General features: G+C 38.6%; 1 protein-coding gene across 1 annotated transcript in view; it reads right to left on the bottom strand.

Annotated features, from left to right (window-relative positions):
• LOC122555285 (mucin-3A-like) overlaps window positions 1–27,093 on the bottom strand; it is a 462,531-nt gene that overhangs the window by 153,055 nt on the left and 282,383 nt on the right. The window contains exons 22-28 of the mRNA XM_043701128.1: window positions 25,614–25,703; window positions 24,968–25,060; window positions 13,832–13,975; window positions 12,486–12,626; window positions 10,520–10,660; window positions 9,486–9,629; window positions 6,231–6,359 (exon numbers count right to left, since the gene is read on the bottom strand). Coding sequence (XP_043557063.1) covers window positions 6,231–6,359; window positions 9,486–9,629; window positions 10,520–10,660; window positions 12,486–12,626; window positions 13,832–13,975; window positions 24,968–25,060; window positions 25,614–25,703 — 882 coding nt within the window. The remainder of the gene's footprint in view (window positions 1–6,230; window positions 6,360–9,485; window positions 9,630–10,519; window positions 10,661–12,485; window positions 12,627–13,831; window positions 13,976–24,967; window positions 25,061–25,613; window positions 25,704–27,093) is intronic.

The raw sequence follows: 27,093 nt of genomic DNA, 5'->3' as shown, positions 1-27,093 counted from the left end.
CATTCCAAACGCCTTCTTCACTATCCTATCTCCCTGCGACTCCACTTTCAAGGAGCTATGAACCTGCACTCCAAGGTCTCTTTGTTCAGCAACACTCTCTAGGACCTTACCATTAAGTGTATAAGTTCTGCTGAGATTTGCTTTCCCAAAATGCAGCACCTCGCATTTATCTGAATTAAACTCCATCTGCCACTTCTCAGCCCATTGGCCCATCTGGTCCAGATCCTGTTGTAATCTGAGGTAACCCTCTTCGCTGTCCACTACACCTCCAATTTTGGTGTCATCTGCAAACATGACCTCCTAACTCTTATACTCAGTGCTCTGACCAATAAAGGAAAGCGTACCAAACGTCTTCTTCACTATCCTATCTACCCACAACTCTACTTGCAAGGAGCTATGAACCTGCACTCCAAGGTCTCTTTGTTCAGCAACTCTTCCTCGGACCTTACCATTAAGTGTAAAAGTCCTCCTAAGATTTGCTTTCCCAAAATGCAGCACCTCGCATTTATCTAAATTAAACTCCATCTGCCATTTCTCAGCCCATTGGCCTATCTGATCCAAGATCCCATTGTACTCTGAGGTTACCTTCTTTGCTTCCACTACATTTTGGTGTCATCTGCAAATTTACTAACTACACCTCCTATGTTCATATTCAAATCATTTATATAAATGATGAAAAGTAGTGGACCCAGCACTGATCCTTGTGGCACTCCACTGGTCACAGGCCTCCAGTCTGAAAAGCAACCCTCCACCACCACCGTCTGACTTTTATGTTTGAGCCAGTTTTGTATCCAAATGGCTAGTTCTCCCTGTACTCCATGAGATCTAACCATGCTAACCAGCCTCCCATGGGGAACCTTGTTGAATGCCTTACTGAAGTCCATATAAATCATGTCCACTGCTCTGTCCTCATCAAATCTCTTTGTTACTTTGTAAAAAAATCTATCAAGTTTGTGAGACATGATTTCCCACACACCAAGCCACGTTGACTATCCCTAATCAGTCCTTGCCTTTCCAAATACATGTACATCCTGTCCCTCCAGATTCCCTCAACAACTTGCCCACCACCGACGTCAGGCTCACCGGTCTATAGGTCCCTGGCTTGTTCTTACCATCTTTCTTAAATAATGGTACCACATTAGCGAACCTCCAGTCTCCTATCACCTCACCTGTAACTATCGATGACACAAATATCTCAGCAAGGGGCCCAGCAATCACTTCCCTAGCTACACACAGAGTTCTAGGGGTGTTTATGGGTTTTGTCTAGTTTGTCGCATTTCTTGATGACAAAGGTGCCACACACATCCCAAAGCTTAGGCTGGATCATGGGAAGGTCTGTTTAATACTAATAAAACAAAAAGCTGACATAATGAGTGTCATTTGAAAAATCTCGAGGGCTGTTCATTCTAACCTCTGCAATAACAGCTTTTGCTATAAGTCCTGATATTGATGGTCCCGTAGGCGTCCCATTGATTTACATGTTATATCTTGTCGTTGAAGATGAGGTGGGTTGTGAGGCACAGGTCCAATACTTTGAGGATGCTTTTCTTGCTAATGGAGTTGTTGCTGTCAGGTTTTTGTGTCCCTGGTTTGTCCAACAGTGTGTCAGTGTTTCTTTTCCAAGATCTCCAAAATCTCAAACATTCTGTCTCATTTGAATACATTATGGGTATTAGTGACCATTAGTTTATAACCGGAGAATAAAACTGAAGACTCTAGGAGCATCGGGAATTGGCATACAATGGTCCAAAGGGTATAGATCGTATTTGGGGGGGATAGTGGCGTGTTGCACATGAAGTCATCATTTATTGGTTATCACTAATTTCCCTCAATCTCTGGAATTTGACATGCTATGTCTGAGCACAGATAGCAGTTCACTCTATTGCAGAGGGTCTGAAGTCACATGTAGGCTAGACCAGGTAAGCTCAGTGAATTCCCTTCTCTAATCATCATTATTAAATCAGTTGGGTTTTGACAAGAATCAATGAGGTGTAACGCGTTCACCATTAGAGAGACGACCTTTATATTCGAGTTGCATGAATTGAACTACTTAAACTCTACCTCCTGCTATCTTTGGTTTTGAACCAGTGTCTCCAGAGCATTAGCCTGGGCCTCAAGGTTTTTGAAATCATTCTCGAAAGTGGTAGACAGGAGGCCTGATAAGGTGGAATGCATGGAATTAAAAGTGATGCTGTGATAGGGATACAAAGTGCTACAAAACAGGAAGTGATGGTGACTGGGGCTTCATCGACTAGCAGGTGTTTTACAATAGCTTCATTAAGGGTCAATGTTTTTCCTTTATTCAAAAGAAAGGTAAATGGATGACACTCACTATGCTAGCTTTTTGTTGTATTAATATTCATTCATGGGATGTATGCAATGTTGGCTGGGTCAGCATTTATTGCCCACCACTAACTGCTCTTGAGAAGGAGATGTTAAGCTACCTTCTTGAACTGCTACAGTTCAGGCACATGGGAATCCCCATATTGCTGTAAGGAATTGTGTTCCAAGATTTTGACTTATAGTGACAGTGATATGGTTCAAAATCAGGATAATACGCAACCTAGAGGGAAACTTGCAGGTGGTGTTGCTCCCACACATTTGTTACTCTTGTCATAGATGGTAAAAGTCATAGGTTTGGAAGGTGCAGTTGAAGGAACTTTTGATGAGTTGCTTCAGTGCATCTTGTCAACATTACGTACTGCTGCCATTGTGCATTGTTGGTGAAGGGAGTGAATGGTCAAGGTGGTGTATGGGGTGCCAGTGACCTGGACTTCCTTATCCTGGATGGTGTCAAGCTACCCAAGTGTTGCTGCAGCTGCACTAGGAAGGTATTTCATCACACTCTTAACTAGCACCTTGTAGATGGTGGATAGGCACTGGCAAGTCAGGTGACTTATTTGCTGCAGAATTCCAAACCTCTAACATTCACTTATTACAGCAGTATTTATATGGATGACTGGTTCAGCTCTTGGTCAATGGTAAGGATGTTGATAGTGAGGGATTCACTAATGGTAATGATATTGAATGTCTAGGGTCAATGGTTAGATTCTCTCTCTTGTTGGAAGTGGCCATTCCCTGGAACTTTTGACAATGAATATTACTCACCATTTATTAACCCAACACTGAATCCCATTGAGGCCATATTACATGTGGACAAGGGCTGCTTAGTATTTAAGGTATCATGAATGGTGTTGAACATTGTATAATCATCACACAATTTTACACTAATCTCTTACGTGGAAGCTTATTGAAAGCCTTCTGAAAGTTCAAGTAACACATGTTCACTAGTTACTATGTAAGTTGATTAATTGAACATTGATAAAATAATTCATATAATAGAATTAAAGCAACAAAAACTCAATGCACCAATATTGCTTCCACTACGTAAAAGTAACTTACCATACAATGATTGTGACAATGAAGTGATGGCAGTACAACGCACAATTTATAGCAAAGAATGCTGCACTAAAATTGTTGTGCTGGACAAATAATTGAACAGTAAGAACCAAAATATTTGTTCTCCATTAAATGTGGTGATTTGTTCATTCTATGCTTTGTGACTTGACAATAATGCTGTCCAAAAGATTTAGAGTTGGGTAGAGTGATAAGGGATACTCCGTGCAATAACGTTGTGCCAACCACATAAAGCTAATTAACTACCCAATAAAATTCATGACAATACAGCCTTAAAAGACAACCACCACCCAAACACAATCTGAAAGCACCATGAAATAAGGATGTTGACCAAAGAACCCAATACAGAAAAACAAAATACATAAATTCCAAGAGGTCAACAGTGGATTGCTCGTTTCCTATACTGTGTGCTGCAAACCTGAAGGAATTGCATGTGAGACATTGTACTACCACATTTAATTACAAAAGCTCAGCACAGCACCAACAGCATGCATCAGAAATTTCGCCTGCATCAATACAGATCTCAACATGCACTTATAATTTACTCAAGTGCTCAGTTCAACTTTCAGGCACAAACATTGTCAGAAATACCCACTACTTCTTTCTTGGCAATATTTGCAGGTTCAGTTTCTAAGATTAGTTTGAGTATATTAGGGGTGTCAGTGACCAGCAGTTTATGTTCTGAGATTAACCTCAAGAAATTAGGAGTGTCAGGCATTGGCACATGCTGGTCTGCAGGGGATAAGAAGGAATGCTAATGCAGTATTCATAATCTCTCTTGAAAGTCATTCCAGCAGTTTATAAAACATATTCAATTTTCTGGGCATAATTATGTTAAAACACATCTTTCAATAAATACCATTCTAACTACACATTCTACATACACAATATATTTTATACAATACTGAACGCTACATGATGCATCCGAGATAAAGAAAAAAGCAAAGATGGAGTCTTTCAATCCTCAGTAGATAGAGGACTAGTGTCAGAAGACTGAATTACTCTATTGTACGTGCTCCCTAACAGTAACCAGACAGATAGTGGGCACAAAGGAAGAAACACATGAAGCTGCCAGAAGGGCATGGTGATAATCAAGGGAACATTTAACCTACACTCCAACTGAAAATGTAAGATGGGCAAAGGTAGTCTAAATAAGTAGTTCATTGCATATTTTCAGGATAGTTTCTTCGAATGGCATTCTCTGGAGACAACCAGACTACTGACCTGACTGTAAAACTGAAGTCTTCATCCCTGCTACCTCTCTGGTGAAATTATTCGAAGCCAATGCCAACCCATCTTAAAGACTGGGGTCCAAACTTCTGAAGTGAGCATGCCAGTCAATAATCCAAAAGCGATAAACAAATTGCAAAAATACAGCAGCTTGCTGTCTTCACATATGTTGATGATTGGGTTTCAGATAAAAGTAAATACTTTTGCAGTTAAATGAATTGTAGTGTAGAATCTATAGATTGAGCTCTAATTCCCTTTTTCAGATACCAAGCTTCAAGATGTTTATATTGTTTACCTCATTCCTTTGCTAATATCAAAAAAAATTGTTAGAAGTATCTGTAAATTCATCCATCCCTATCTCTGATTCTAGAATTGGTTTGAATATATTAGAGGAGTCAGTTTATACTCTGACATTAAACTGAAGACATTAGGAATGTCAGGAGTTGTCACATGATGGTCTTCAGTGGAGAAAAGGGATTATAATGTCTCTTGAAATTAACTCTAGAGATTTAGTGATTAATATATTTGATTTACACTAAACCTAACCCTACCATTGTATTGAAGCACTTTTATTATCATTTGATGGATTCCAAAGTAATTACATATTTTGTGTCTAATTCATAGTTCATAGACTAATAAACTCTACATAATGCTTCCAAGATAACTGAATGAAGCAAAGCATGAAACAGCATTGATGATCCATGATGGTTAAAAATTTGCATAAGGACACTGCATGCTTGCTAAAGTTATATTCAAGAAAAGGTTAAGGAGAAGCCTGCCTAAGATTAGTTATGGGAATTACTAAACACCATTAATAAGTAAAAGATAAACTTCCATTTGGAAAGCAAAGGAGGAATGAAGGAACTCCAACATCACCTTGTTAAAAGACTAATTTTGTCTGACTAATTGAATTATATTGTGATGTAGTAACCAAAAAGGATTATAGGAGTGCAGTGTCGGAGATGCATACCTGAATTTTCGAAAGGCATTTGAGAATTTTAAATGAGAGGTTCAGGCAACAAAGCAGATCATAACACAGAGGTGCATGGAAAATTCTTATCATCTGTACTTCAGCTGAAAACTGATATCTGTGTCATTTGTTAACTGACTTTCATGTCAGATTTAAACAGTTCTCCGTGTACTCTAAATGCTCAGAGTTTTCAATATAAATATTCCATTCTCTTTTCACCTTTTTTCTAAGAAAACTCATCCCAGCTTCTCCAGTCTCTCCACAATACTTCATCCCTGATACCTTTCTAATGAATTTATTATCCACTCACCCCAAGACCTTGTTCTCCTTCTTAAATCTGGGGTCTAAACCTCATGCAATGAGCATGTTAATCAAATAATCCAGAAGAAATGATCAAATTACATCACATGAGAAATGTGGCAGTTGGCTCTCTTCATATGTTTATGCAATGTCAATGAGCATATTTCTTACATAACTAAACCACTCATCTAACTGTAAAAGTGTGGCATAGAATCTGCAATGTACTCCCTATTGGCTTTTGCAGCACAACCCTCAACATGCATATACTGTTTATTCCATTGCTTTATCCACAGTAGGTATTGTCAGAATTTACCTGTAAATTCATCCTTCCCTATCATAGTAGGTTCAGGTTCTGGGATTGGACTGATGAGATATGGAGAGTCAGTGACCAGCAACTCATTGTGCGAGATTGGACTGAATGGAGTTGGGTTCTTGTGGCCTTCTAAGGATAAGAAAGGATTCATTTACAAAAATCGTAATTTCTGGTGAAAATAATCCCTTTTTTTGATGAACGTAGATATATTTCTGGACATCAATGAAGCACACCTCCCCCTCACCTCCATCCAAGGCCCCAAAGGATCGTTCCACATCCAGCAAAGATTTTCCTGCACCTCCAAACACCTCATTTACTCTGTCTGTTGCTCTAGATAAGATCTCCTCTACATTGGGAGGGGGGCAGGGAAGGGGGCAGCACGCCAATATGCAGAACATTTCACAGAACATCTCCTGGACACACACACCAAACAACCCCACCACCCTGTGGCCAAACACTTCAACTTCTCTTCCCACTCCACCTAGGACATGCAAGTCCTGGGCCTCCTTTACCACCAAACCTTAGCCACCCAATGACTGGAGGAAGAATACCTGATCTTCTGCCTTGGGACCCTCCAATCACACAGAATCAATGATGATTTCGCCAGTTTCCTCATCTCCCCTCCCTCACTTTATCCCAGATCCAAACCTCCAACTCGGCACCGCCCTCTTGAACTGTCCTACCTGTCCATCTTCCTTCCCACCTATCCGCTCTAGCCTCTACTTTGACCTATCACTGCTACCGCCCCCAGACCAGCCACTCTTCAATTTATCTCTCAGCCCCCTTGCCACCCCCCCAAACAGTTCTGATGAAGACCTCATGCTCAAATCGTCAACTCTCCTGCTCCTCGGATGCTGCCTGACTTGCTGTGATTTTCTAGCACCACTTGTTTTGAGTCCGATCTGTAGCATCTGCAGTCCTCACTTTCTGTCATCAATGAAGCACTGTTGTAATATTTTGTCAGCGTGATAATTATTAAATACACTTTAAATTAAAAAAAACACACACACACAATAAAACATTCCATTAAATACATGTTGGGGCTAAAGCTTATGCTTTTTTTTGGTTAAACACAAACTATGCCGACATTTTTGGAGGAATTCTCAGAGCTATAGTGAGCTTTCTTGCTGTATCTTATCAAAAGTGCCTTATTAACTACCTACCCTACCCACCCAATTCACCATCTGTCAAAAGACCGCTGCCCTCACACTCAACCCTTGTTTAAAAGGCTGCAATGGCAATTCTTCATTGCCTCTCACTGGCAACATAATGGCACAGCAGTTATAAAGCCATTCTGCTCACGTAGGCTTCTCAAATACCATTCTATTCTCTCATCTTTGTCACTCCTTAACTACCAATCACACAGTTTACCAGTCTTTAGCTACATCCCAACTATACACCCAAAGTCACTGCTACTCTGTCCCAATGTCTACTGGAAACTGGTATCATGTCACTGGCCAGTAAGGGGACATCACATAGAGGCAAGCAAATCAGATAATGCCAAATATGAACTCGTGTTAACAGCCAGCAAGAGTGAACCAAATGGTTGCAGTATGACCATTACAATCCATGATGGCCTTCTGTGCCCAGCTCTTAACCTACTGGACCCTGGTGACAATCAACTCCAGTCCTCCTTATAACACCCAATTCAGCTGAGCTCTGACATCCACAAGGAGAGTTTTCTCTTGCTCGATATCCCTATCCTTTTCCTCAGACACTACATTTGTTCCACTAGTTCCTTTGCAACTACTAAATTGCTTCATTGCCTGTACTGATCATGCAGAATGCAATAGAAATTGACACCGGTTCCACTCACTCTGGACATTGTTCCAGCCGTTTTCCAGTTTAAGTTTGCATCAGCAGGGAATGCAGCCTTCAGTGGATGGTTCACTGTGCGCAGTAGGGCTTAATTTCCAATGCACTACCTCAGTGTGCCATGATAGGATTCTATTGTAATTACATTTTGTGGCTAATAATATATTACGCACATCACTAAACTCTACCTAATGAATGGAAGATTTTTTGAACGAAGCAAAAGGTAGAAATCTCTCAGGCTGTTAATCACAATCTTTCAATCCTCATTGCATAGAGGCTGTCAGAAGACTATATAATTGCTAATGTTATACACAATAAAGGACTAGTAAGATATTAGCAAACTATTGAGCGGTCAGCCTAACATCAGGTGGCAAAGTTACTGATAGCCATTAATAAGGACAAAATATGCTTTCATTTGGAAATGCATCAGTGAAGCAAGAAGATTCAACATGACTTTGTTAAGGACTAATGGTACCTAACTTAATTTGCTTGCTCAGTCTAGTAACAGGGAAGATTGGCCAAGTTAGTGAAGTAGATGTACAGTTTGTCTGGATTTGCCCAAAACATTCAGGAAAGTGCCATTCAACGGGCCTGTTGAGACGGAAATCAATGGAATTTAGAATGCAGAAGTGATATGGATAAAAACTGGTGTTAAACAAAAAGTGATTGTAAATGGGATGTGGCTTTCAGTGGTGTTACCCATAGGTCAATTTTGGGTACATTGCTCATTTAGAACAATCGGAAAGAGTAATGTTAAAACATTTATTGATGGAACAAAATATGGCAAATTAATAGATCATGCTGAGAACAATTATTGGTGCAAAATGACATAGGGTGGTGAAATGGGCAGATGTATTATCGGTGTTGAGAAGAGGGATGACATATTTTGATCCAATTTTGAAAGTCTGTATGCTATATATAATATAACTTTGAAACACTAGAATGAGCAAAAGACTTACCACCATACATATAAATCTTAAATCTGAAAAGCCAGCTAACAAATTTGTTAAAATAGCATTTAGATTATTGAAATTTATACAAAGACAAATAGAATACAAATGTAAAGGGAACACTTCAGAGCATTAAAATGCCCTGATTAACCAGTTGCTAAAGTCAATTTGTAGTCAATTCTGGGCATGAAACTGGAGAAGAGCTATAAAGGCTAAGAAAGGATGTAACGGTCTTAAAGTTTCAAATGAGTCATACCAGAATGTTACGAGGAATGAGGCACTTCCATATAAAGGTAAAATATACTTTACACGATAATGAAAGGCTTTCATACAAGACTAAACCAAACACTGATTTAACTATAAAAATATTGAACAGCATTTACAGACTTTGCACTAACTGTCTGGAATGATAGCATAATTTTTAAACATTAATTTATTCTTTACCCTATTGCTTTGTACATTTCAAATATACAAGTATTATCGAAAGTACCTGTAAATTCATCCTCTCCTATCTTAGCAGGGGCAGATTCTGAGACTGAATTGAACATATATGGAGAGCCAGTGATCGGCAGCTCATGATCTGAGGTTAAAGTGAATACATTACGAGTGTCAGAAGTGGGTACCTCATGGTCTGCTGTGGATAAGAAGGAAGCCAGATACAAAATTCTTAATCTCTCGTTAAAATAATCCCCGTATTGCTTTACGTAATGTAAATTTGTTTGTGGACATCACTTTAGAACTTTTGCAATGTCACACCATTATAATAACCATTGCAAGTAACCAAATACTGCACATAATAATTTATTACTTTCAATACTAAACCAAATGCTAAATTATATTCAGTGCATAAAGCAATTAATTTAACTTCCTTCAAAACAATTCATATAAATTCTAATATGCTAGCAGACACTCAATTCAGCAAAAATCACCCCTTCATGTAAAAATGAACTAATCACCCAAAAGACATGGCAATACATGATAACAGATTAATAGACACTTTAAAACAAAAGGTCCTTAAACCTTAGGAAATAGCATGCTGATCAAATAATCTACATGTGAAAAGAAATGCACAGTGATTCTTATAATCTAAGTTTTGTGTAACAAATGTAAACATCTTCCACAGGTTCATAATACAAAAACAGATACCACATGCAGTAACATTGCTTCCACCACAAAGCTAATTACTATCCAACAAACATTGTGACAGTGCAGTTTGAAAGTCTCCCTCACGCCAAGCACAGCCTCAAAGCTCCAGGAAATAAGGTGTCTATCAAACAATGTGAAGCAAAATGCCTAAATTTCAGTGCATTACCCATTTCATTTACTCTGTGCCACAACACTGAAATGAGTTGCATGCGAGACAGTTTACTGACTATCACACATATTTAAATGTAAAAGTGTAGCATAGCACCTTTAGCACGTGTCAGAATCTTCTCTTGCATTAACACACCAGCTCAACATGCATCTATTATAATTTGCTCCATTCAGGATTCATGTACCAGACAGACACAGTCTCAGAAATACCTTTTATTTCTTTCTCCGCTATCTCTGCAGGTTCAGATTCTGGGATTGATTTGAATACATTAGGGGTGTCAGTGGTCAGTAGTTTATATTCTGAGGTTAAACTGAAGACATTAGGAGTGGCAGGAGTTGGCACATTATGGTCTGCAGGGGATAAGAAGGAAGTCAGATACAAATTCATGTTCGCTTTTGTAAATAATTCCAGTGGTTTATTGACAGCTATTTTTGATTTAGTAGTATATAAGTACATCAAAATACTATTGATTTTAATTGTTCATTATCTCTTTAAATAGATTCTATTGTAATTACACATTGTAAGCCCATGAATACATTTCATAGAAAACTAAACTCTACATGATGCAGCTGAGATTGTTGAAAAAAGCAAACAGGTAGAAACAGTGCAGGCACTGGTGACAGTCTTACAATCTTGGACTGGAAGATTCTGAATGTTAATAATAGAAAGGTTTAGGGAGAAAATAGGAAACTACCGACCAGTCAATCTAACATTGGTGATGGGAATGTTGCTGAACACCAAAGCGATTCAGCCTTGTTCCATTACCCTTTCCAGTTATTACAAATGAGCTCCATGCAGTTGCAAGGAGCAACAAGTTTACCAATGACACAGAACTTGCCTAAATAATAGATCTTGTTGAAGATAGTTGCAGATGACACAGACAGCATGGAGAAAAGGGCAGAACCATTATTAGTGTGGAGAAGTATGAAATGATGCACTTGTAGAGATAACTAATTTTGAGGATTGAAGTTGGTGACCACTTAGTGCATAGAGAAAATGATTCCTTTGATGTTTGGTCAATGACAAGTGATCATAGATTCCAAATAATTTGCAAATGTTCTAGATGGTATAGTGAGAACATGCTGTTTCCCCCATCAGAAGTTGTCAGGATCTGGAACATTCTACATGATATCTCATGGGGCTGGATTGGGTGAGCTATTTTTCACTCATGGGTGAAAGTGAGGACTGCAGATGCTACACATCAAAGTCTAGATTAGAGTGATGCTGGAAAAGCACAGCAGGTCAGGCAGCATCCAAGGAGCAGGAAAATTGACCTTTTGGGCAAAAGCTAATTCCTGATAAAGGGCTTTTGCCCGAAACATTGATTTTCCTGCTCCTCCAATGCTGCCTGACCTGCTATGCTTTTCCAGCATCGCTCTAATCTAGACTCTATTTTGCACTCATGCAGAGTTTCCCTGTCTCCAGTAAAATGGGATTTGGGAGTTCCCGCTGTGTAGAATCTGAAATATGAAGGTTAAACTGAGAAAAACAAATCTGTAAGGACTGGAGGTATAGGGACACAATGCTGTCAGGGAGGGAGATCCAGGATTTTGACCACCATTAGTGAAGGAACAGTGATATAGTTTCAAGTCAGAGTGGTGTATAAATTGGAGAGGAACTTGTGGGTGGCTGCATTCCAATGAATTTGCTGTGTGTCCTTCCAGGTGGTTAAAACAATGGATTTGAAAACTGCTGTCTAAAGTGTTTTGGCAAGTTGTTGCTGTATCTCATTGTTGGGCCACATTGCTGCCTTTGAGCTTTAGTTGTGTCGTGAAAAAGTGTTGAAGGTGTCTGGAGGGATGCTCATCAAGTGACTACTTGGTTCTGGGTAATGCTAAGCTTCTAGACAGTTGTTGAAGCTGCAGTCATCCTCGATACTCAATGAGTTTAATTGGCAGATGAAGCGGGTATGGATGGTGATGGAAAGCAAGCACTATGTTAGTCCAGGAGTATAAAAAGCCACGGGAAATGTGAAGAGGACATTATGTTGTGTGGATTGACATGAATTGTGGATTGACATGAATTGGGCATTGTGAATGTGAGGGGTCAATGTTAGAAAGATAAGGTAGCCCTTTGGATGTGCTCCCGGGACTATCTTTTATAGTAACGCCAATGTGCACAACTTTACTTATTCTATTGAGTTCACTTCCAAGGCGCAGATATGTTCTTAAGTACCTGTGATTTCTTTCTCTTTTGGTTTAGCAGGATCAGAATCAGGGGAGGAATTGAATACATGTGGAGAATCAGTTAATAGCAACCCATAGTCTGAGTTTGAACTGAACGCATTAGGGGTGTCAAAGGTTGGCACCACAGGGTCTGCAGGGATAAGAAGAATAAAATTCTTACATGATTTGTGAAAATAACACCTGTCATGTTGATAAAGACTGAACATCATTACAGTGCAGTACAATTAGGCTTTTGTTTTATAATAACTTTTAAATGGGTTTAGGAACAATTATTTAATAAATAACAATATTTTGCATACAGTATTAAAAGCCACAAACATGTGTAGATTTGTTCATTCAGTTACAACTAATTTTTTTCATACTTTTCATTTTTTAATCCCATTGTTAACCCATTTCACATTTGAAAATGATCACAACCCCTCCATGAAACGTTGGGTTGGGAAGAAGACTTGAGAGCATGGGGTGGAGTGGGAAGAGAAAGCCAATGAGTTGGGGGGCGAAAAGTGAATGAGAGAGTAGGAGGCAGGCTGGTACTGTGCAGCAACCATTGTTACCTCCGAGATCATGACCCCAGAATTTCAGCTTTCAACCCCACATGAAACCCTAGCACCTGCACTGGGAAGCCCAGGATAAATAAGACAATCCAGCAACCTTTTATAATTATGTCTTTTACACAGAAGAAACAATTAATATTATAACAGCATAGTCATTTTAAGTTGTCTGACACTTTACAATCAAGCTTCAGGTTCAGGGTTTGGAGTTGGACTGAACATATAATGTGAGACAGTGACTGTCAGCTGTTAGTCTGAGATTGAACTGAATATATTGTGAATGCCAGTGGTTGTTAGCTGATGGCCTGCTGCAGATAAGAAGAAATCCAAACTCAAAATTCTTAATCTCTCATGAAAATAATGTTTGTGCCTTTTGATCAACATATTTGTTTCCTGGGCATTAATATCAGAATGCTGCAAAGTAATTGATTCTGATGTAGCCGTATAATGCACACTTAATACACCTGATAGTAAACCAAACTATGCATAATGTAATACGTATTTATTCAATACTATGTTCCTCAGTTCTTACAATGCTTAAGTTCCAGGAATCATATAGTAGATTGATTATTGTGCAACAAGAGTGAATGTGTTTCACTAAAAAAAACTGCATTAAGTCTATCTTATGCACAAGTAATTTAAACACTATCTTAACTATAAAAAAGTGGCAAAAAATCTACAGCATTTGCCCTGGTCATAAATTAATGCATAAAAACCTCAACAGGCACTAATGATTACTTACTCCATTTCTAAGTTCACAAAGCACAAATATTATTGGAAATACCTGTAACTTCTTTCTGTCCTATCTTAGCAGCTTCAGAATCTGGAATTGGATTGAACACATGTGAAGAGGCAGTGACTGGCAGTTCATAGTCTGGGAGGAAACTGAACACTTTAGAAATGTCAGAGTTTGGCACTTCATAATCTGCTGGGGATAAGAAGGAAGCCAAATACAAAATTCTTAATCTCTCAGGTGCATCGTTGCAAGCATTTGTATTACTGGATATTATTACAATGTTGCAGAATTGACCTTATTCTTTCATTATGTTAACATTAAATGGATTGCCAGACACATTACTGCCAAAGCATGTAATCTAAACTTCATGACTGAAGCACATTGTTCAAATAATCCAGAGATAAGCAAAATGCTTACATTCCAAAATAGATACAGTATATTTTATAATTATTGTGTAATGATAATGAATGGATTCCACATAAGACAGTGAGTTGTCTATAAAATATGCTTTATACACAATTAAACCAACCACTACATTTAACGGGAAAAGTTTAGGTATCAAATGTACTGAATAGGCCCTAATATGCTGTCACAACTTAAAGCTGAGCATGCACTTTTGATTATTTACTGCATTTCAGTGTCCACATGAAGAGGACAGCATTGTTGGAAGTACCCTTTTCATAGTAGAATGTTCAGATTCTGTAACCGGATTGAGCTCATATCATAGAGTCATACACCACTGAAAAAGACCCTTTGGTCCAATCAGTCTATGCAGACTATAATCACAAGCTAAACTACTCCCGCCTGCCTGTGTTTGACCCATATTCCCCTAAATACTTTTTATTATTGTATTTGTCTAAATGTCATTTGAATGTTGTTACCATACCCTCATCCACCACTTCCTCTGGAAGTTCATTCCACACACAAAATACACTGTAAAAAGAAAAAACTTCCCCTCATATCTTTTTAAAATCTTGTTCCTCTCACCTTAAAATATGCCCCGTAGTTTTGAAATCCCCCACCCTAGGGAAAAAACACCTGCCATTCATCTTATCTATACTCTTCATTATTTTATTACCTTGTATAAGGTCACCTCTCAACCTCTTACACTCCAGTGAAAGACGTCACAGCTGATCCAGCCTCTCCTTATAACTCAAACCCTCCATTCCCAGTAACATCCTGGTAAATCTCTTCTGAAACCACTCCAGCTTCCTATAACAGGGTGATCAGAACAGCTCACAGTACTCCAAAACAGGCCTCACCAACCTCCTGTACAACATCAACCTGATGTCCCAACTCTTATATTCAAACGCCTGAACAATGAAGGCAAGTATGCGAAATGTTTTCTTAACCTTAGCGTGTCTTGCCCGTAGCTGCTCAAGGTTTCATAGGAGGCTCCAAAGCACTAAAGATGTCACCAAGACAGGGGATGAAACGTCTGCAAATCAACACCTCAACTCAGTGAACATACCCACAAACACGGCTTTCTTAACCACCCTGTCCAACTATGATGCAAACTTCAAAGAATTATGTACTTGAACCCCTAGGTCTCTCTGTTCTCAGTAGTACATCAAACAAAATGAATTTCAACAATAGACAAATGACCATTTCATAAACTATGGATAAATCTTGTCATATGCCCAATTTAGAAGCCAATCAACACAGCTTTGTAATATAATCAATTCCATAAGGTTTATAATGGATTGACTTATTTATTACATGAGCCAAGTAACATCATGCAGTGCCTCACTTAAGTGCAAAATAAGAATACAGTAAATCCCATGTCTCTCTCTCTCTCTCACACACACACACACAAACTGTCCCCGAGTAAATGGACCTTCATATTGGGGGAAAAAGCCTCACACTTTCATTCTATCCATGATATTCACAATCAGGTTACCCCTCAACCTCCTGCCTTCAAGTGAAAACAACCCCAGTCTATCCAACCAAAATTAAAATCTTCCATATCAGGCAACATTCTGGTAAGCCTTTTCCGTACCCTTTCCAAAGCATCCACATCCTTCTGGTAGCGTGGTGACCAGAACTGTACATAATGATCACATTATAATAAAATCTTCTTTATAGAAAGGCATGAATCCCTTTTCTATTTATTGACATTTTTACTTACTAGATAAATTAATTTCAACTAATTTCATTAAGGCATCTTACTTGATGTGCTCCTTTTGAATATTTTTACAGTTTTAATTCCTTACACTGATGGAGCAACGTTTTTACTAAAATCCGATCTTGACATTTTGGAGGAAATGTGATCTATTTAGTAGAAAATTTAGTCAATGATGTTTGTCAAATACAAATCTTTTTTACCAAATCTATGCTGACTTTCATTAGTCCATAATTTCCCAAATGTCAGTCAGTCTCATCCCCACTGATACATTATCCCTGAACAAAAAGGAAAATGGCCACTCCTGTTAATAGTAACTTGCTATTGTCAAGTTTGTCTCCCTTCCATTTACTGAATGGGGTAAGACAGTTACAAACCTCTCGTCTTTGGGAATGGCCCACATATAAAGGAGAGCTGGAATAATGAGGACAGAGTCTCCATATTTTCTAGCTTTCTTTTTCTCAGCAATCTAGAAGTTATCCAATGTACCACAAGCAACTTTTCTACTTTGAGTGCTTACTTATCTAATTTTATCCAATCAAATCTATCCACCAAGTTCTCCTTTAGAGTGACCTTGGCAGCAATAGCTTCTTTCAAGAAGGCTGATCCAAAGTTCTTGTAATAACTCAACCGCCCTTTGCTTCTGTAATAAGATTTCCTTTACAAACCTAATCGAAAGTACCAATTGCCTTTAAATGAAATTGTCCTTCCACCCACCCTTTACACCTGAACCAGAGCAAAATTGGCTTCTAAATTGGGTATATGACAAGATTTAGCCACAGTTTATGAAATGTATAACTAGGTCTATTGTTGAACATTAATTTTGGTTAATGACCTACTGATCAAATATTTTTAACTTGGATGAAGTATAGTCCAAGTTAATGAGTGTTTTATTGTGTTTGCTAAACCCCAAGCCCACAAGCAATGCCAAGGTACTGGTTTAATACCAACTGCAGATGAGATCATTATAAAGTCATTAATTAAGCCCTCAACTGGTGGTTGGAAGGAAACTTCTCCATGGACCTTCCTGCCCCAACCTGAATGGGATCAAAATAGGAAGGTATAAGGCTCTCCACATTTCACCTCCCATCCATTGAAATGTCCTTCCGACTAATCAGCCATGCGAAAGGATTCCACCCTTTATGTACTCCATTATCATCACTTGAAGGTCTTATAGCTCAGACATCTTCCCATAACTTGCCTGCAAATTTGATTTTTATTTACCAAATAATCAAATAACAGAAAAGAAATAATCTGTAAGATACACGCAGTAGTGTAAAAGTTCCTCTTGTTGTCTGTTCAAGAGTGAGATTAAGGCCTGTCATGGACAGGAGTGGAGAGTTGTGCGTGGAGCCCAAAGAGACAGGAGAGGTGCTAAATGAATTATTTTTGTCAGTATTCACACAGGAAAAAGACAATGTTATTGAGGAGAATGTTGACATATGTACAATCAAACTAGATGGGATTGATGTTCATAAGGAGGAGGTGTTAGCAATTCTGGAAAGCATTAAACTAGATAAGTCCCCTGGGCCAGATGGGATTTATCCTCAGATTAGCTGGGAAACCAGGGAGGTGATTGCTGAGCCCTTGGCTTTGATCTTTATGTCATCATTGTCTACAGGAATAGTGCCTGAAGACTGGAGGATAGCAAATGCTGTTCCCTTGTTCCAGAAGGGGAGTAGAGACAACCTTGGTAATTATAGACTAGTGAGTCTTACTTTGGTTGTGGGTAAAGTATTGGAAAGAATTATGTGAGATAAGATTTATAATCATCTAAAAAGGAATAAGTTGATTAGAGGTAGTCAACCCAGTTTTGTGAAGGGTAGGTCATTCCTCACAAACATTACTGAGTTCTTTTGAGAAGGTGACCAAACAGGTGAATGAAGGTAAAGTGGTTGATGTGGTGTATATGGATTTCAATAAGGTTCCCCACAGCAGGCTATTGCAGAAAATTTGGAGGCTTGGGATTGAGGGTGATTTAGTAGTTTGGATCAGAAATTGATTAGCTAAAAGAAGACAGAGGACGGTCTGTCTGATGGGAAATGTTCGTCCTGGAGTTCAGTTACTGGTGGTGTGCCGCAAGGATTTGTTTTGGGGCCACTGCTGTCTTCATTTTTATAAATGACCTGGATGAGGGTCTAGAAGAATGGGTTAGGAAATTTTGCGGATAACACTAATGTTGGTTGTGGACAGTGCGAAAGGATGTTGAAAGTTACAGAGGAACATAGGTAAGCTGCAGAGATGGGCTGAGAGGTGACAAATGGAGTTTAATGCAGAAAAGTGTGAGTTGATTCACTTTGGAAGGAGCAACAGGAATACAGAGTACTGGGTTAATTGTAAGACGCTTGACAGTGTGGATGAGCAGAGAGATCTCGGTATCCATGTGCATAGATCCCTGAAAGTTGCCAACCAGGTTGACAGGGTTGTTAAGAAGGCTGACATTGTGTTAGCTTTTATTTGTAGAGGGATACAGTTTTAGAGCCATGAAGTCATGCTGCAGCTGTACAAAACTCTGGTGTGGCTGCACTTGGAGTATGGAGTACAATTCTGGTCACCGCATTAAGGAAGGATTAGATTAGATTAGATTACTTAGATTACTTACAGTGTGGAAACAGGCCCTTCGGCCCAACAAGTCTACACCGCCCCACTGAAGCGCAACCCATCCATACCCCTACGTTTACCCCTTACCTAACACTACGGGCAATTTAGCATGGCCAATTCACCTGACCTGCACATCTTTGGACTGTGAGAGGAAACCGGAGCACCCGGAGGAAACCCACGCAGACACGGGGAGAACGTGCAAACTCCCACACAGCCTGAGGTGGGAATTGAACCCGGGTCTCTAGCGCTGTGAGGCAGCAGTGCTAACCACTGTGCCGCCCACGGAAGCTTTGGAAAAGGTTCAGAGGAGATTAGCTAGGATGTTGCCTGGTATGGAGAGAAGGTCTTATGAGGAAAGGCTGAGGGACTTGAGGCTGTTTTCGTTGGAGAGAAGAAGGTTGAGAGGCGACTTAATTGAGACATCTAAGATAATCAGAGGGTTAGCTAGGATCGACAGTGAGAGCCTTTTTCCTCAGATTGTCATGGCTAGCACAAGGGGTCATAGCTGTATACTGAGGGGTAATAGATACCGGACAGATGTCAGAGCTAGTTTCTTTGCTCAGCATAGTAAGGCCTGCAACAATAGTAGACTCGCCAACTTTAAGGGCATTTAAATGGTCACGGATGAAAATGGAATAGATGAGCTTCAAACGAGTTCAACAGGGCAGAGCAACATCGAGTGTCAAAGGGCCTGTACTGCGCTGTAACTTTCTATAGTCTATGTTCTAAGACAAATAGATTGTTTTGGACTCATCAACCACGCCATCCCTTTCCTGTATTATAATCATTTTTTTGTGATGAATATCACCACTCTCCCTATTTCTTTCTTTCTTTGTCTCTCCTAAATTTCATATAGCCAGGAATATTACATTCCTCATTCTCCTCTTTGTTTAAAGCCAGTTTACAGTTTTTATAGCACCACACAGGAATGTGTATACCAAAGTCATCACCTTATTTACCAAATAAATGCACTCTCCACCATAAATCCCCTCACATTTCCTCCCTCAGTTTCTGAACTGGACTTGAACAGCCTTTTTCAGTGGCAGTTTTACCTTGGCAAAAAGTCAGATGGCCACTCATTTATGCCCTGAACACTTTGTGGCCTTGGGTGGTCATTTCCAACAGTCCAGAAAATAACCAACTTTCCCTATGATCTACAGTGGTGTTTTCTCTATTTACCTTCAGAGCATGAAAAATAACATTCAAAACTGGCAAATATCCAGATGAGATCATATTATTGTTATACCTCTGCTTTCTGCTATTGAGTAGTTAGATATTGGGGGTTAGTTAGCTGGATGGCTGGTTTGCAACATCTCCTCTTACCTGAGGCATGGTGTATTATGCACCAGACTTAACCTCCTCAAATTTTATTAATAAGATTGCCTAGATGCCAACGTTTTCTTATTTTTAAAGGCAAGTGGAGGATGATGTGTTCTGGATGCAATTTGATTGGTTAAACTACCAAGTTTGAACCAAAACACACCTTATTCTTACACTTGCTTTAGTTAAATACAAACAAAATAAAGAAGAATTGGACTATCTTAATGCTATTGGAAAACTTAACAGAATAATAGATAATTTAACTATTGAGCAGCAATTATTCCAATATAATAACACCCCATAAACACACTCTTGGCAAGGGCAAATTGAGTAAAATAGATTGTCTCACATGGAATTCTAGCAGCAGGAAAAGAATCCCAGCTTTTTGCTGTAAAAGAGAGAGAAATAACAGCTTCCATGCCCAGCTTCAAGACCCTAGCAATACAATCCTGGTTCTGTAGGAGCTGGACTGCACTCTTTCATGCTTCTATTGTTACAACTTTTGAAAAAAAACCCAAGGCATCACAGCTGTTTATTGGCTTGGAACAGGCTGCTTTCCGCCTCTGTCTACTTCTCTTCGTAAAACAAAACAGGACAAAATACACTTCTTAAAACCATTGTGTCATCACAGGTGACCCTCAGGTTAAACCACCATTAGTCATCCCTCTATGATGAGAAAGCAGCCCAATGGTCCTCTAGGACAATGGCAGCTTTATCTTTAAGTTAGATATTAGGTTGTGTGGACATGCAGGAAATGTACACAATGTTCTGAATATTAAAAATCAACAACCAGCAACACTGTACACAAGAGAACATCTAAGTCAAGATCCTAATTCTTTTTTTCAATAAAGGTTCTACAAACAAACAGAGCTGTAGAAGGAAAATTTGTGCAGACCAGCACCTGTCATAAACACAATCATGAGTACACCCTCTTACATAACACGTTAGATGGTAAAGAGCAATTATAATAAAAAGTTTTTCCATACAAAATGAAGTCATAAATGAAGCCTGTGGGATTAATATTGATGAGAGGAGTACATGTGACACCTTTCTCCTTTAGATTATTAATTTCAGCTACTGAATTTGGATTGATATCATCGCAAATGTCAGGGGTTGGAGTTATGACAATAATGACTAGCTAGGATTGTGTCTCTGCTAAAATGGCAAGGCAGAAATGCTGAGTATTCAAGCAATGTACATGAGGAGAGCAAGAGAGAAATCCTGTGTTTACCCCTGTAAAATCCATGAGATGGATGGCCTGTACCTGTGCACAAAGTATCATTAAATCAGCCTAGCAATGAAAAAGTGCAAATATGCTCCAAAGTAAAGCCACTGCAGTGTAATATTCTGTTGTGAGCAAATTGGAGATGTGCCAATACCGTGCAGCGAGTCTGTTACGTGTTTGATACAAATGCTTGTGGAAGGAGAGGTCAGTATATCATATTCAGATACTGATTTAAATTGTAGAGGAAAGAATTTAATTGTAATGGACAACAAAAGACACATAAGGCAATGATGGTTTTGGCCAATTTAATAGAATATGTTGGTACAACTACAGAATGTATATAAAGAGTTATAATTGAAGTCGATTTTCACACACATTTGCTAAGCAAAGTGTTTACTAATGAAATGGACGTTTCCAAAGAGGAGGTATAGGAAATTGGCAGTACTAAAAGTAGATAGAATCACCCATATCTGTTCTTTGGTACAAAGTAACCTTGAGTTGTAGCTGCACCAGGTTGAAACCTCATTTTTAGCTAATCTTGATGCTGGCTCTCCTATCCCCTCTTGCACCGCAATTAACCAAGGTTGATCCCTTAGCTGGATAGAAATGTACAGTGAGGATGCCAGGTCATGAAGTTACAAACTGTGGGTGAATATAATGTGCTCCTGCTGATAGCTTACAGCACTTCACAATGCTCGATCTGAGTTGCTTGATATATTATGAATCTATCCCATTCAGCACAGTGGTATGCCACACCACATCAAGAAGAAAATATTCAGTAAACCATGCAGAGGTCACTCTCACCTATTCTCTCATCAACATATGTATGTGCAGCAGGTAGATTGGTGAGGGCTAGATCGATTAGCTTTCTCTCTCCCCACCTGCCACAGACCCATTCTACGAGTCATGTTCATTCAGACTCAGCAGAAGTGGTTTATCGGGCCATTATTGATGATAACATTTGAAGTCTTTGCCACCTTAGTGCTTTCTCTAGTGTTGTTAAAATGGATATTATCTTAAATATGATGCATTCTGGAAAAGAATGAACAATGGAAGGAAATATAACCTAAAAAATAACAACACACAGTTTGCAGAAAGTTTCTTGCCTATTGATCCAAATGCACCATATCAGATGTATGCATAGACCTATTGAAGGGACATTACTTTTTCTTTTCCAGAGTCGATGGGATTTTGAAAGATGGAGAGGTAGCAACCTAAATTTAGAATTGGCAGATGAAGATGAAAAAAAATTAACAACTATACAGCTGTTTTAACTTGAGATTTACAACTTCCTCCAGGACATTTACAGCTGTTATACTAACAGTAGTCTTCCCAACCCAAAATAATATAATCTCTAATTCAAAACATCTCACATTCTTAAACCAATTTCCATTCCATGGTTTTGAAATCAACAAGTCAAGCAACATGAATTTTCCATAATTTTTGCAAAAGTATAGCCGGAAGCTAATAAAGTGAAAGTTGAGCAAGAAATAATGGAGGAGAAAATAAGATTAAGCCGGGGCTCTGGCAGAATGCTGGGAATCCTCTTGTGATACATGCTTAAATCAGGAGTTCATCGCATTGTGGGACTCAGCTTTCATGTCAAAAATACAAACAAATGTGGGCACCTGTCAGGGATCCTGAGGCAGCTTGTTGACTTGGTCGGAACCTTTTTTGGATGAATATCATACCAACAGCTACACTAGGAGGGGTATGGCAGTGAGGAGGAGGGTGGAAACATCAGAATTATAACTTTGATCCAGTGATTTGAGAAATTATATTTTCTTCTTTCCAAAGTACACTGATTCAGTCTAGCCCAAAGCTAATATGAGTTTAAACGTGCTATAAGCATTGGCCACTGCACATAGAACATGGGTTCAAGGTTTTTATAATTTGTGCAGTGTTGCATTTTTCTCCTCAGGAAGTGGTTGCATCAATGCCTTACACCTGTTGTTAGAAATTGTATGTAATAGTAGCAAGGTTGAGCATCTCATTAAAAATAATGTAAATACAGTTGAACTGAAACTTCTGTTCCCTATTCTAAAGAAAAATAGCTACTGGTCTACAATAATCCATACTCAGTTTGAATGAGTGTCTCAATGCACTTTCATTGGTCACAGCAAATTTGAGGTATTTCCTTAGTAAAGATGTTGCAAACATTCATTAATTTAAGCCATTTTAATACAATTTGTAGCTGGCACAGGCAAAATGAAAGAAAGTGCATTAATTTATTTGGTTCCAAACACGTGTCACTTCACAAATTCATCAAAGACAAAGAGATTAGATAACAGAAAGTCATCTTTATCCTTCCATGCAAAATGAAATACAAGAAGGCTGTGTAGTCCAATGGCAAGGATATCTGAAAATTAAGTAAAGTGAATTTTACGAAAAGACAAACGCTACAACAGGAATTATTCTGGTTTAAAGGCAATGATGCATTTCTTCATGGTCCCTGCAATAGCTTAAAACTGATCACAAAGACAAAGTGAAGTAGCAAGCACAGGTTTTCATAACAACTCCAGATAGTTTATTTTTCAAACATTTAAAGACTTAAATATCTTCACAGCTTGGCAGTTCCAATCAATTTATCCATTTTTGATACATATTTATCAATCACAAAGGGTATTTGGTGACTCCCAAAGGGCATCTGACCAAAGGGTTACCCTACTACTTCATAAAATTCTAATAAATTTAGAACTTTTCATGTCAGTTTGTAAGTGTACAAGTCATATATCCAATATCCTTCCAAAAATCAGGTGGGCCTGAAAAACAGCTGCACTTTAAAGTATGCTGTTACATTAATGAAATTTGGATGTACAATGTTTATACTTATCCCTTGCATGAACAGTGGGAGGCAGGTTCACAAGACAGACATCAGACCTTCTGCCTCCACTGCCATTTTTGCTGACACATACAGCCTCTCCAGACGTATTAAAATTCAGGACCTTACCAGTCGAGGAAATTTCTCCCGTAAGCTCCATGTTCTAGACAATGCTCAACAGATATCCAATACTCATCCTACATATAGTGTTTACTCATTTCTCAACAATCACTGGACAAACATAATTCTTTGCTTTGTAATCCTTGGATTATTTAATATTTTCCAAGATACATTTTTATGAATGAGGAAGCCATTACTATTTTTAAATCAATTGAAATATTTTAAGATAGTATTCTTGCTGAGATAAAATGCCTTGTCAAATAACTCGCAAGTAGAAAACATTTTCAAAGATGAATCCAAAATATGTCACTTTGCTTTTATTGGAAAACCATCACCAATTATTCAAAGTTTGATAATTTAAAAGTTGAATCTGTCCCATTCATAAATTAACGTTGCACATGTGAAATTAGTTCAGCCATTCTACACAAACATAATACTGTTGCTGAAAGCATAATGCCCAAACCTCAGTCACCCACATTTAACCAACTAGCTCATTGTGCCTGCTCCAGAGTCAGGGTGTAACTTCTATATTCTGTGACCCTCTCCATGAACTCACAGCCATGCAATCTCTTCTGCATGGTAAGTAAAAGACTATCTATTTCAGTAAATATTCTGGGGAATTTTACCAAAATTAATGAGGTCAATTCAATATGGCAAGAACACTGAGCAATGGATATTGACAAGTATTATATTCATTTCAAGTACAATGCTTATGAGTGCACAATATTAATCTTGTACTACATTCCTTTCGTGTATTATAAGATAGTTCTAAGCTACCAATTAGAAAGCAAGTTTCATAAACGATCATAATATACTTCTATTCAAATGGCTCTAATCCACTGCTTGCAAATATACTCATCAAAGTCATTGCTAGGCATGGAGTATTTTGAATTAAGGATGCGATTGCAGATTAGTAATTGTCATACTTCACATATATTAAAATCAAAGTCAGTTCATGTATCTTATTGAGAGTACCTTTGGATTGTTGTGTGTCCATGGCATCATGTTTAGATGTTTTTAAATTGTTGACAGGTGTGATGCTGGAGAATGGTGCCTCAGATTCTGGAACTTATTCAAAGAATACAAAGAAAACATCTCTGTGATCAACTCAACTGCTGTGCAAAATAGTACCTCTGGTAGAAGATAAACACTGTAGTTTGCCTAATATCGTGCCTAATTTATCAGCCAAAAAAAAACAGACGCAGTGGCAAGCATTGCAGAATATAATGATCAAGCCAAGCAGTGCACCTAAATAATACACCTATATCAGTTCAAACATTTTAATTAATTATAAAAACATTCCAATTTCACTTCCATTCAAAATTTAGACTTACTATTACAGTTAATGTGAACATGACCATTGAATCCGATCTGTCAGAAGCTTCAAAACAGCAGAACGATTGTTCTTGAACATATCTTTGAGTCATATAGACTCAGAGTTTTCTAATTTATTATTCTGTACTACTATGCAATACACATTGCAACAGTTCAGTCCTTCAAGGGCATGGAAGTGTATAGCCTAGTTATACTGACAAAGTGACATGGGTTGTATACCAATGATGTACGTGTCATTTTCGAACAAAGTGAAAATCCATGCTATCCATTCATTTTTATGTACTACCTGAAATCTGCTTCCTTTGTGTAGAATCAAATTCATCACTTTTTTTTGATGTGGTAGCTGATGAATCGACAGTGGGGTGAATCTCAGGTTCTGTAATTTAGCAAGAGAAAATCAAAAGCAAATTCTGTCATAAGAACATAAAAGTATAGGAGCAAGTGTAAGGCCATAAACAAATCTGCACTTCCCTTCAACGAAGTTCTATCTGAACACCTACATCAAAACCACTTCACTGCCCTTATTCCATAGTCCTTGACTCCTTTAATATATGAAAGTACATGAAAGATTGCAGACTTGCATGTACTGAACAATTCTGCGTCATTATCCCTTTAGGGGAGAGAATTTAGAAGAGTTACCACTCTGAAATGTATCCTCTTATCAGTCTTAAATGGCTGAGCTCTCATCCTGAGATAAGGGCTCACTAATCAAGCAAAACAACATCTGCATTGTCAAGCCCTCAAAAAACTGTATATGCTTCAATATGATAATTTCTCATTCTTCTGAGCTTCAATCTATTTAGGTCCATTCCTCTACTCATAAGACTGCTCACTCAGCTTAGAATCATTAATCTTTACTATGCATCTACAATGGGAAGTATATTCTTTCTACAGAAGGAAACCGACACTGTATCGTACTTTAAGTTTATCTACAGTATGGAAACAGGCCCTTCAGCCCAACAACTCCATACCGACCCTCTGAAGAGTAACCCACCCAGACCCATTCCCTGACATTTACACCTTATTAATGCATCTCACACTGTGGGCAATTTAGCATGGCCAATTCATTTGACCTGCACATCTTTAGATTGTAGGAGGAAACCAGAGCACCTGAAGGAAACCCACGCAAACACAGGGAGCATATATAAACTCCACACAGACAGTCTCCCAAGGTAGGAATTGAACCCCAGGTCCCTGGTGCTGTGAGGCAGTAGTGCTAACCACTGAGCTACCATGCTGTTCCAAAGCAATGTTTAAGCGTGGTTTTGTCAAAACCTGAGAAAATGCTAATTGATACATTGCCAAATGGCAGGAAATAGAGTCATTTTTCACATTATAAATTTACTGGCAAGTGAAAACATGAAGAAATGAACTATATTGCATATGAACAAGTAATGCATTTAATGAATGAACTACATAGGGCTGATATAGAGTCATAGAGATGTGCAGCACGGTCCAATCCATCCATGCTGACCAGATATCCCAACTCAATCTAATCCCACCTGCCAGCATCCTGCCCATATCCCTCCAAACTCTTCCTACTCATATACCATCCAAATGCCTTTTAAATGTTGCAATTGTACTAGCCTCTACCACTTTTGGCAGCTCATTCCATGTATGTACCACCCTCTGTGTGAAAAAGTTGCCCCTTAGGTCTCTATTATATCTTTCCCCATCTCACCCTAAACCTACACCCTCTAGTTCTGGACTCCCCCACCCCAGGGAAAAGGCTTTGTCTATTTACCCTATCAATGCCCCTCATTATT

Source organism: Chiloscyllium plagiosum, chromosome 12 (assembly GCF_004010195.1).
Source record: "Chiloscyllium plagiosum isolate BGI_BamShark_2017 chromosome 12, ASM401019v2, whole genome shotgun sequence".
Lineage (NCBI taxonomy): Eukaryota > Metazoa > Chordata > Chondrichthyes > Orectolobiformes > Hemiscylliidae > Chiloscyllium > Chiloscyllium plagiosum.
The sequence above is the reverse complement of the archived record's forward strand: the minus strand, read 5'-3'. Positions and strand labels throughout refer to the sequence as shown.